This window comes from Anarrhichthys ocellatus, unplaced genomic scaffold, assembly GCF_004355925.1.
Source record: "Anarrhichthys ocellatus isolate YVR2014 unplaced genomic scaffold, GSC_Weel_1.0 scaffold53, whole genome shotgun sequence".
Taxonomy (NCBI): domain Eukaryota; kingdom Metazoa; phylum Chordata; class Actinopteri; order Perciformes; family Anarhichadidae; genus Anarrhichthys; species Anarrhichthys ocellatus.
This window is the reverse complement of record NW_022280083.1, coordinates 2,530,481-2,542,272: the sequence shown is the minus strand read 5'-3', so window position 1 is coordinate 2,542,272 and position 11,792 is coordinate 2,530,481. Positions and strand designations below refer to the sequence as shown.

Genomic DNA, 11,792 nt, shown 5'->3' with positions numbered 1-11,792 from the left:
TATATATATATATACACACAGCATGAATCTGGAGAGACCTGAACTTTGGCGACTCTCTTCCTCCTCTCAGGTTCAAGTTATTTATTAATAACAATAACAGAGAAGCTGAATGTCTCTCAGGCTGCCTCCAACGATGCTCATGAAATATGTATAAAAAGAGAAACATCTCAGACTCGAAGATATAAAATACTGCAAAGTAATACAAATTCAAATGTAGAATATATTATAATATTATATAAAATGTATACATCTTTTAAAATAGTAAACTTTATTTATATAGCACTTTGTAACCTTGTTGTGAAAAGTGCAACAAAAAGAATAAAACATAAAAAAACAAAGCTTCTGAAACAATGAGCTCTGATGTTGAAGATTTAATACTTTTGTTCTTTTACTGCATCATAACTCAAAGCCCGACTGATCCATTTGCACATTTGTCAATAATATGATTATATTAATATAACCAGAAATACTAAATGTTGCTCGGTACAGATCGTAGTCATTCTTTAATAACAGAATTTAAGGGTAAAAATATTTAAAAAACAATTCATTGCTAAAATACATTTGTTTTGGAGGTAAAACGATTTATATAAATGTGTAAATATCAGTCAGTTAGACTGTTTGTTTTTTAGCTTAACTGTTCCTCCAACATGTAGGAGGGACAAGTGATGTGAGAGGGCTCATGGGAAATATGGAATACATATGTATAACAGATGTGAGGCGTGACTCTGTCCTCAGTCCAGAGCTCCAGGTCCGATCCTGACGGCCGGCGGTAAAAACCCGGTGATGGAGCTCAACGAGAAACGCCGCGGCCTCAAATACGAGCTGATATCAGAGAGCGGCAGCAGCTACGACAAGCGCTTCATCATCGAGGTACAACAACACAAAGTTCATAGACTTCCTGTCTTCCTTTCAGAGGGTCTTATTGGGAGTTCTTAGAAGAAACAAAATAATATTGTGAAGAAAGAAAAGAGTGTCATCGGCATAGAATCATTCGATTTATGAAGCTGAAGCTTTTATCTGAAGTTACTTATAATAACTGCATTCAACAATGTGGTAATAACCCAAAATGTGTAATAACCATACAAGCAACTTAAAATCAAATATGAAGATGTGACTTCAGAACAGATCTGTTCATATCAGTAGTTTGACTCCGATTCTATTAATCAGTTCACCAACTAATCATTCCAGCTGAAGAGACAAGCATCAAGACAAAAAAAGAAGGAGCATTAGATTCACCTCTGTTTTTACAAACTTCATCAGAAGCCCTCCTCCTCTCTGTGTCTTGCGACAGGTGGAGGTGGACAAGCAGGTTTTTCGGGGAACGGGTCCCAATAAGAAAGTTGCCAAAGCCAGCGCAGCTCTCTCGGCCCTGAACAGCCTGTTCTCCGGCTCCAAGTCTACGAGCAGCAAGAAGAAGAGACCCAACCCTCTTGTGAGTACATGAAGTGCTTCTAGGGTCAACGTTTTAATCAAACAGCCGCATGTTCGGTGCTCATGTGTATCTGGTGTGTGTTTGTTTATGTAGCCAAAGCGGCCAGTAGCCTCGGTGTTGACCCTCCCGGCTCTCACAGCTAGACCTCCACGAGTCCCCGTCATCCCCAGAGCTCCCTACATCAGCACCGTCCCCACACATGGATACCTCCCCCAGGGTGAGTCACAGCTTGTTTGTTTTTTAAACATGATTTATAAGCAAAAGACTGAGGGGAGAGAAACGGTTATAGTTCAGAAAATACATATTCTAACTCCTTCCATAAGGGTTTGAACTTAAAAGCAGAGGATCTTTGGCTTTTCCAACATTTATTAACCCAATTTTAACCTTTTAATTATGTTCATTCAGCACATAAAGGCTGAACTCAACAATGTGTTGATTGCCTGGTAAAATTACAGTTTTTATTTTAGGTTTATGTACTTATTTATAGTGTCACAGATCCAAAACGTACTGGAGTTATTAATCTGAAAAATAACCAGAAGACTCTACAAATGTAGGATTATTTGTTGAGTTACAGTTTAATGAAGTTCAGTAATTTTTGTATTATTTATTTGTTTTCTGGAGGAGGAATAGATTAAAGAATAACACCACTTAATACAAAGCCAGCATCCTGTTAGCTTAGCATAAAGAAAAAGCTGACCTGGTTATACAACTGTAACTAAATCAGCTCAGTCTCACAATACAACAACTCATCATTTTACGGGAAGTTAAGAGACAGAATAGTTCTACAGTGAGCTTTAGAAGTGGTAAATGGATTTTGTTGTTGGACAGAGACAAGCTAGCTGTCTCTCCCCGTTTCCAGTCTTTATGCTAAGCTAACTGGCTGTTAACAGAAGATAATATATTATTTTTTGTAGAACTTTCAATAAAAGTTCCGTTTTATATCTGTGAACTTCTGGAATATTAAACTCAGATTACAAAAGACTACGTTAACACACTTAATTACACTGTATGCTCCTTCCTCTCTCTTTCCTCCCAGGTTTCGGTGCTCCTTACGGTTACAGCCCTGCAGGAGCCCTCCCTCCCTACGGTAAACCCTCAGTCACTCATCAATAATCCATCCATTTGATTTGTCCATCACTACATTTGAGTTTTTCTTTCTTTCTTTTCTTTTTCTTTGCTCTTCCTCAGGTTTTCCCTCCAGAATGCCCTCAGTAGTTGTCCCAGTCATCAGAGTCCCTACACCATACCCCGTCACCCAACTATACCCCTATTAGGACCCTCACCTCACCCCCCCACAGGAAGTCAGTTATCCCCTTTCTTTTACTTCATGTTCAAGACACAAGCTTCAAACACCCAAAAAACGTTCCGTCATTAGCAACCAGCTTGAAACAAATTGTGTGTCAGAACACAGAGTTTGACACATGAGCTCTTTGATAGATGGGCAAGGTTCCACACTGTAGGGAACTAAATGAACATTCGCTATAGGGAACTAATTAATCCCCCACCATAGAAAACAACAGCTAAACACCGAAGTAAACAAACTAAATAAACAGTAGTTGTATGGACCTAATAAAAATAATAAGCCACTCATGGAAACAATCCAAAGAAAATCAAAAACATGCTAATAAATATCTGATGTAGGAACCAAACATCCTCTGTTAGGAACTACAGAAGTAAGTAAGTTCCCTACAGCATGAAGAACCATCTTAAGTATTCACTACAGCGAGGAAAAGAACAACTGGTCACCAAGTTCAAAGTCAGAAAGTAAATTAATATCTACAAAAGATATCAACTGCTATTTATTTAGTTTATTTTTGTTCCTTTTTCTTAAAGTTCCCTACAGTAGCTGACTAAATATTCACTGCAGGGAACTTAAATAGCATCAACTGCAGCAACAAAGTAGCCAACTTAGGGAACTAAAAATATTTGTTTTGGGAACTAAAATAACACCGACCGACCATACACAGACTACTAAATACATCATGTTGAAAACCAGGGAACTAAATAAATAAACTGCAAAGAGCTAAACATCTAAATTATTAACCAACTAAACATCAATGGTATGAAAGTAAACAGTGACTGTAGGGAACAAACAATAAACGCCCGCTATGTACCAACAACTACAAAGTAGGGAACCAAACGTCTTCTGTGTGTGAACTAACCCAACAACCACTGAAGGGAACTAAAGAAAACCCCTGACTACTAAAGTTAGAGAGCTGAATAAACATCTGCTGTAGGGAACTAAGTGACACCAGATACGCAGATAAAGACTGCTAACATGCAGACTTCAGAAAGCTTATTTTTAAACGGGGTTACTGTTCCTTTAACTGTCCCTCATGGATGTGAACTCTGTCTTGTATTTAAATTTCTCTCTGTTTTCTAATATTTTAAGTTTACAATAATCGTTTGCACTGAGGAACGTTTTCCTTTTGTTGGATGTTTACAGTTGCTGTTGTTGAGTATTTGAACACTTTCTCTTCAGAGAGAGATTTTATTCTGACCTGTTTGTAGGTTATATTCTGTTTGAATAAATTAATATTTTTGTCAGCAGCTGAGTAGCTTGTGGTTCGTAAAGGTTTCATCCAGATGTGATTTGCAGTTACTTCATTTTCAAAAAGGAATTACTGTATATGGCCTGCAGCACTATACATCAAAGAATAGTGTTTTACATTACTAACCTGTCTGTGCTGTTTGATTTGTATAATTTGAACATAAATTAACTTCACTCCTGATACTTAACTCGGTATCATACATCCTCATGTGTCCACTCTGAGAGGAGAATTCTGTGCTATTAAAACTTATTTTCAATGCTTTTGGACATTATTTCTGTCAATTATAACAATAACAACATTGTTCTCACCAAGTTCATCGCTGAGATCTTGAAGTAATGAAAGAAACTAGAGTAAAGAAGAGAAAGAAGAGAAGACAGGTTAGCAAAACAAAAGCATACTGTAAAATATCACATGTATAGAGGAGCACAGTTTCCCTCACACTTTGTTTGTTTGTCGTTTGTTTAACGTTTTAGTGATGTCGGCATGTTTTAAAGGTATTGTTATGTACCAAGACGTACAAAGTGATGATGCTGTAGCTAATCATTTGGAAACTCCACTCCCCCAAACAGCGAACGTCCAATCACAGTTCAGCGATCGTAACCAGGTTGTTTGACACAATATCAGCAGTTTGTTAGAACTTCAGATAATAACAACAGATCTGGACCAAACATCCAGAATGCACCTGTGCTAGAGAGAAACAATCAAAGTGACCAGCTGCACTGAATCTACTGATCCCCCCCCCCCCCCCTCCGAGTGCTAAGAACCCTGGGAGCTACTTTAGTCCTCCTGAAAGCAGCTACGACAAAGTATGTACTCTGACCTCTGACCTCTTTAGCAGTTGAAACTCATCTATCCATCACAAAAACAAACATCCAGATGAAGTGCTGCTGATCATTTCTTGCTAACCTCCTGCTGCCGGTGTCTCCCGTTCTGTAGGCGGCCTGTACATCGACAGCGCTTATTACCAGCCGCAGACCATCGCCACGCCCATCATCATCCACCTGGGCCCTCAGGACCTTTTCTGACCCCGCCGACGGACCGAGTCCAGACCAGACCAGTCCAGACCAGACTAGACCGAGACCAGACCGGTACAGACTGGACCCCGGCGGCGGCCTCTGCCTCCCGTTTAAACCCTCTCGCTCCTTATTAAACTCTGTCGGCGGCTCTCGATCCTCTGGGTTTCTCCCTCCACGCAAGAGACACAGCAGCAATATTGAAAGCAATATGGAGGAGAAGAAACCACCTCGGGGTAACGCTGTCCAGTCCAGGTTCTGGTTCTTAGTGAAGAAGAGACTTTGTTGGACTCCACTAGCTCAGAAAATGTCAATAAAAAACACAAAGCAATACTTCTTCTGCCTTCGGGGAAATCTCCAAAGAGACTCGAGATGCTAAATTCAAACAGACCATCAGCACGTTCACACCAATGTGATCCAATGTATGTAGATATGACATCTACTATCTGTATATATGGATGTGTGTGAGTTTTGATTATACATATATATATATATATATATAAAAACATGTATAAATATGTTTGAATATGTAAAATCCAGCGATGGTAAAGAAGGATATTTATAATATATCTGAATGTAGATACAGTAGTGTATGTAAAGCTCTCTCAGATATCTATATTACCAGTTCAATACATTTTACAGGCGGTCTATAACTGAACTGTATCGGTACGTTGATGCTGTATAATCTCTATTTAAACATGATTACATAACGTCCATTACAAAAGCACCAAGATCAGAAATGTTGCACACAATTTGACTTATTATCCAACAAATGAGCTCTTAATGAAGTTTGTCTTCTGCTGTTTGGATCAATGGTTCCCAACCCGGGGGCAGGGGCCCCAACAAGGGTCGCAGGACAAATCTTATGGTCACAAGATGTTTAACAGGAGAATTATGTTTATTTTTTACAGACCGTTCTTCGTTTTTAAGTGAAAAAAGTTTGAAATGGTTCAAATGTCTATCGCAATATAGTAAATATTGAGGTTTATGAATTTTAATCTAATCCAATTAATAATAATAATGCTGACATGTCATTTATTCAGCATGAAGTTTAAGCTCCAGAACAAAAATTTAAGAAACTCTTTATAGTTTGGAGACTTTTTATAAAGTTTGTTTTCATAGTTTTCAGGTTTTGATGTCAATAAAACACAGAAAAACTTAAATTATTATTCTAAAAGAAGATCCGAAGCCTCTTTAGGAAATAAAATGTGGAAACCTTCTTCAAGAGAATTTATCAAAATGAATCTGAATTGCCAAGAAACGGGTAAAAAAAAACAACAATTGACTAAAGAAACCTTGAGCACAAAAGAGTATTTATACTGAGAAACATTATGTTATTTAAAGTAATCCTTAAGATTTGAGTCCTGTTGAGTTTTCAGTCTGATTCTTTGAGTCCAACATTTCATCCCAACGTGTTACAGAAGAGAAAAACTGTAATGCAGCGTTTTTACCTCCTTTGGCTGTAAACAAGGTTTCAACAGACATTCGCTGAGATGAACCACTTTACACTCTGATGAAGTTGAATGTGTAGCAGACGCAATGAGCCGCTCACATGTTCTCGGTGCATTAACGCTCGACTGTAAAGCACAAACTGTCTAAAGCAATATTCAACCTCAGGAACCTTCAACCCGACTTCATCTGATCGATGTGACGTGAACACAGCGAGGAAGCTTCTGTACCGTCGATGAAACCTGATGTAACATCATGTAACGTTCAAGTGTTGATGAATGTCTCTGGCAGAATGTAAAAACACAAAGGGTCAAAGGTCAACAGAGTTTACCGTTTCTGCTTATTACTGTTAACCACTTTTATTTTCACTTCATGGATTTTAAAGTTAAAGTTTCTACAAGTTTCTAGATTTGGCTTAAAAAAGAAATTACTTCTTAACATCTTGAGTTGTAATTGAAGTCCCGCCCCTGAGTGTAATTGAAGTCCCGCCCCCTGAGTGTAATTGAAGTCCCGCCCCCTGAGTGTATGGAAGATCACTAACATCAAAAGTAGAATGTCGTTGGAATTACCAAAACAGAGTAGAAGCAGACGTTTTATGTCATCATATCTCATGATTATAGATGCTTTTTGATAAAATAACCAAATGTTCATTCATAATTAATAAAACATAAATGCTTGAAACAGTAAACAATACTAAAGACCAAATCTCATGGATATGGACTCGTTGGCACCAACAGGGATTCATTTAATCTCAGATTAGTTCTGATCACAGTTTACTGAACTTTCTTCGAGGAGCTTCGTTATTTTGCTCGATCCATTTATTTACAAAGCTGTAAGTTTAAAGTTAATACTGGATTACAGTTTGAACTGGAGTTTAAAGTTTTGGTGCAAAATAATAACATTTCATCTACATTTAAAGTAAAAACTAAACGTTTAACAAGATATTTAAATTGAATCTTTCTTAATTATGAGCTAGTTTTACAGTTTGGTGCAACATCATTTAATCAGGTTTAAAAGTGAATCCGTCGGTGCAGCTTAGCCACAGTGTTACATCGTCCATGCACGATATCTTTAAACCATTTCCAACTACAATCATAATAACATCTTGTTTACCTGATGACCCTAAACAATCTCTTCTCTCCGTATCATCCAGCATGATGTGATCGTGGTACAATCATATCACTCAACCTGAACTCTTAAATCTTAATTTACCGATACTCGTTTCCAGTGTTTGTCTCAATCGTTTTGGTGTTTCTGAACTTCCGTACTCATAGTTCTGCAGAGCTCCAGCTGTTTAGTTTGACTTCTGGGATTTTTTGTGAAATCACAGAAGATTTTCTGATTGAACGTGCGACAAGAAAAGACGAGAGAAGTTTTTAGAAATGTGTGTTTAGTTCCTGACCTCTTCTTCATCGGGGGGGGGTTATTCCTCTGGTCACACTCGGCTGAGAAAAGAGTGAAATGACAAGACATTCAAACAGCTGTTTATGAGGGAAGCTGAAGCTTTTAATGAGGAAAGACAACGTGTAACTCTGCAGGAGGTTTATTTGGTCTTTGATGTTTCCCGAAATCTCACCTCGGTGCTACACCCCAACACGGCAGTGAGGACATAACGACACGGGAGTCTTAATCTGAGCCCTGGATTAGAAATGTCACCACTCAGTGCAGGTTACATCCAGTTTACTGTTGTTTGCAGAAGCTTCACACAGCAGAGGGAATAAACACACTCCCATCAGTCAGACTGTTTACCTGTTGGTTTATGACTGGAATATTTATTTACGTCTATTACATAAACTCTGGCTTCTCCTACGATGGTGAATGTTGTTTTCTTCAGTCTCATTTTGCTCCTTTATTTCTTCTGCACTGATTCGATCCGTGAGTTTTATGATCGACTTTCTAGCAGCATCGTCTTGATTGTCGTTCTCTCTCCTCTGAATATGAATAAATAATAACATGTGACTCCTCTGTGGTGGACTGAGATCTGTGGAGAAGGATGCTCAGTGTTTGTATCGGTGCTGACGGAGAGGACGATCAGATGGAGGTCCACATCCTGCTGCTGTTTATAGCGGTGAGGAAGAAGCCAGAAGGTGTCGGATTACGCAACAACGGCAACATGTCGTCCTCACAGACGGGAGCTTGTTCACCTCGTACCGGCGCTCAGGACCATGATGCACTGCTGCAGCTTGTACACCTCGTACCGGCGCTCAGGACCATGATGCACTGCTGCAGCTTGTTCACCTCGTACCGGCGCTCAGGACCATGATGCACTGCTGCAGCTTGTACATCTCGTACCGGCGCTCAGGACCATGATGCACTGCTGCAGCTTGTACATCTCGTACCGACGCTCAGGACCATGATGCACTGCTGCAGCTTGTACATCTCGTACCGACGCTCAGGACCATGATGCACTGTTGTTCCCGCACACCTTTTAAAATAAAGGGTATTTTTGGTAATGTTTTAAGCCTTTTATGATGAGTTTATCTTTTAGTATGTTTGTGAATTGATATTTCATATTGGTGGTACTTTAACAAAATACTGAGTAGTAACAAAAGAACTTATCAGTGTTAATTGTATAATATTAGTAAACGGTAAAGTGCTTCACAGACACCTGATAAAGTTAAACAAAGTATTAAAAAGTAGGGATGCACAAATGCTTTATATTTACCAACACAGAACCAATATGAGTATTTAATAATCCCATTATAGTTAAATATACGACACATTCACCAGTTCTCTAGAGAACGAGACCACAGCCTCCTCTGCTGGTGGAGAGACGAGCCTCATGCTTTTATACGTTGGTAGTGATGTGTTCAGTGTGTTTATTAAAGCTGCAGATATCCAGGTTATGATGATAGTTTGGAGGCTTTGGGGAAAGACATCAAACCTTACAGAGGCTAAAACAAATGGTGCGTTCAGGTACACCTTAATGTCTTCACATCTCCTCAAAGGCTGAAAAACACCAGAGACTACAGAACGAACTGCAACAGCTTCCTCTTCTCTACCTCCTCTAAGTCTCTTTACCTTCTCCTCCTTTCCTCCCCCCTTCTCCTCTCCTTCACCTCGACCCACTCATTTCCTTTCCTACATCCTTCCTCCTCTCCTACGACACCTTCTCCTACCGTGGCATGTGTTTCAGTAATATCACACATTTGGCTTTACTGTCTAACACAAACATCGTCAGCAGAGGGAAGGAAATAAAACAGTTAAAAAGATAAGAAGACAGAAAGGAGGAATACTGGAAGTAAGAGAGGAAAGAACTTCATGAGGAAGAGAAGTAGAAAGATGGAAGAGCAACTCTCCTCTTCATCGTTTCAGCAGATGTTACATCAAACCACTGGATGGCAGCAAACCTCTGACCTGAGATCAGCTGCAGCAGCAGAGACACCGGCTGCTTCGTCTCTTCTGACACTGAGAACTCACCAAACACTTTGTGTCTCTGTGGCTTCACCAGGCTGCGATCACACGCTGTCGTTATCTCCAGATCACAGACTCACTCTTCAGGCTCTTCAGGCTGCACTCATCGATGAAAGGCAGCGAGTGTTCATCACGAGGACGCTCTGAAGTCTGTTCAGAGACAATATCAAACATCGAGCGCAATGCAAACTCACATCCGAGGCCATCGATTCTGACAGATGTCTCAAGATGTAACATCTTAATTGAGTTAATTAGTTACTTTATTCATGTTATAAAACTGTGGTCTTCTGGTGAAAGATTGGTGTTTGTTTAATTTATTTACGTTAGTTGTAACGTTATTATTTATACTTTTTTATAACCTTAACTAAGTGGTTTTGTTGCATAAACCTAACCAATGGTTTCACAACGTGAACCACGAGGTATTGTGCGTTTCTGCAGATAACAGGCTGATATGAAGCTTATTTCTGCACAAACTTACAATGCCAACATTATTTTCTGCTGACGGGTGAATTAGAGGCATTTTCTTAAAGTGAGTCACAGAATGTAAAACGTTTTGTTTGTGTTTGTACTCAAATCAGAGCAGAGAAGTCTTGTTGATTGATCATTTTAGTGCATGAGGCTTTTAAGGCCTAAAGTGAGTTGTTTCCAGGAGATATTTCCTGCTTCGTTTTGACCAATATAGAAATAAATTGAATATCTTTTGGTCTCAAGCTGTTTTATTCGCATCATATTGGCCTCTAGGAAACCTGTGATGAGCACTTTTACACCGTTTCCTGTAATAGATTAGCCTGATCAATGGAACGAAAGAGTCGCAGCCGTAACACATGGAAGATGAACTCTTGAGTCACATGTGAGGGAGAGGACGAGCATGAGAGCTGCAGCTTCTCGTTGGTGTTTCTGTTTCTGCTGCACCTACAGATCATGAGACGGAGCGACAACAGCGCTGCTGTCTCTCTGCTCGACACTGAGCCGTATTGTAGCTACGCAGCCGGAGGCTGGTCCATCCAGAGGAGGGGAAGCAAGACGCTCATCGACCAGAAGAGACAAGAAACCCGCCTTTATTTAGTTTGATTCCACTCAAATAAAATAAATTACATAATTTTAGAAAATCCATGAAAAACAAAAAATAATTCTCAAAGAGGTCAGTGTGTGCACAAATACATCCACAGTACAAAGGATGCACGGTCACATTTAGGTTGAATATTATTTCTATTAAGACTCAAACGATGCTGATTATGAAGAGAACAGTATTCTTGTGGCTTCTTATTGAATCTCTGCGTTTTGAGTTTAGTTTCACTCTCTCTGCTCATTTACTGCTCATCCAAAATGAGCATTTCCTGCATGAAAAGTCACGAGAACTGAAAACGTTTAGTCGATTAATCAATCACTTGATCAACAGAAAACAAACCTGTCAAACACAATAATAAAGGGAATATCTTGTGGAACCAAAAGTCAACATTGACTTATTTTACCTTCCCCTTGTTACGTAAAAGACGTACTGATATCAACACAAACTTTCCCTAAACCTAACCGAGTCATTCTGTTGCCTAAACCCTGCAGAGCATTGCGCAAGACTGCGTAAGAGAACGCACAAAAAATGAGAAATACATTTTTACGTGACAAATCAAACAAATCGTTGTATTATGATACGTCTCTTAATGTGATAATCTGTCCTGTTATGGAGATTATCTGCCCCTGAGTAAAAAAAGTCAATGTTGACTTTTGGTTCCACACAGGACACAACAGTCTTCTGAGTGAAAGTCCTTTTGTTTTTAGACTCGTCCATCCATCTTGAGCTCATCAAACAGCGTCACCTGACTTCCTTAGAGGCAGTGATATATGAATAATAGAGCATTTATTTTGGTAGCTATAAGTCAGGCAGCAAAAACCTGCATTCTCTCTAGTGTCCACCAGGGGGCGACTCCTCTGGTT

The 11,792-nt window shown here is 39.3% G+C and overlaps 1 protein-coding gene across 3 annotated transcripts in view; it reads left to right on the top strand.

Annotated features, from left to right (window-relative positions):
• Window positions 1-7,144, top strand: part of LOC116396145 (spermatid perinuclear RNA-binding protein-like) — a 36,517-nt gene extending 29,373 nt beyond the window's left edge. For 2 of the 3 annotated variants that reach the window (XM_031870570.1, XM_031870569.1), the window contains 5 exons: window positions 736-870; window positions 1,292-1,432; window positions 1,526-1,649; window positions 2,469-2,519; window positions 4,921-7,144. In XM_031870570.1, the coding sequence (XP_031726430.1) occupies window positions 736-870; window positions 1,292-1,432; window positions 1,526-1,649; window positions 2,469-2,519; window positions 4,921-5,009 (540 nt within the window). In that variant the 3' untranslated portion in view covers window positions 5,010-7,144. Of the gene's footprint in view, window positions 1-735; window positions 871-1,291; window positions 1,433-1,525; window positions 1,650-2,468; window positions 2,520-2,620; window positions 4,791-4,920 lie in introns of all 3 variants that reach the window. The other variant, XR_004213582.1, reaches the window with a different exon arrangement.
• Window positions 7,145-11,792: the final 4,648 nt, after the last annotated feature.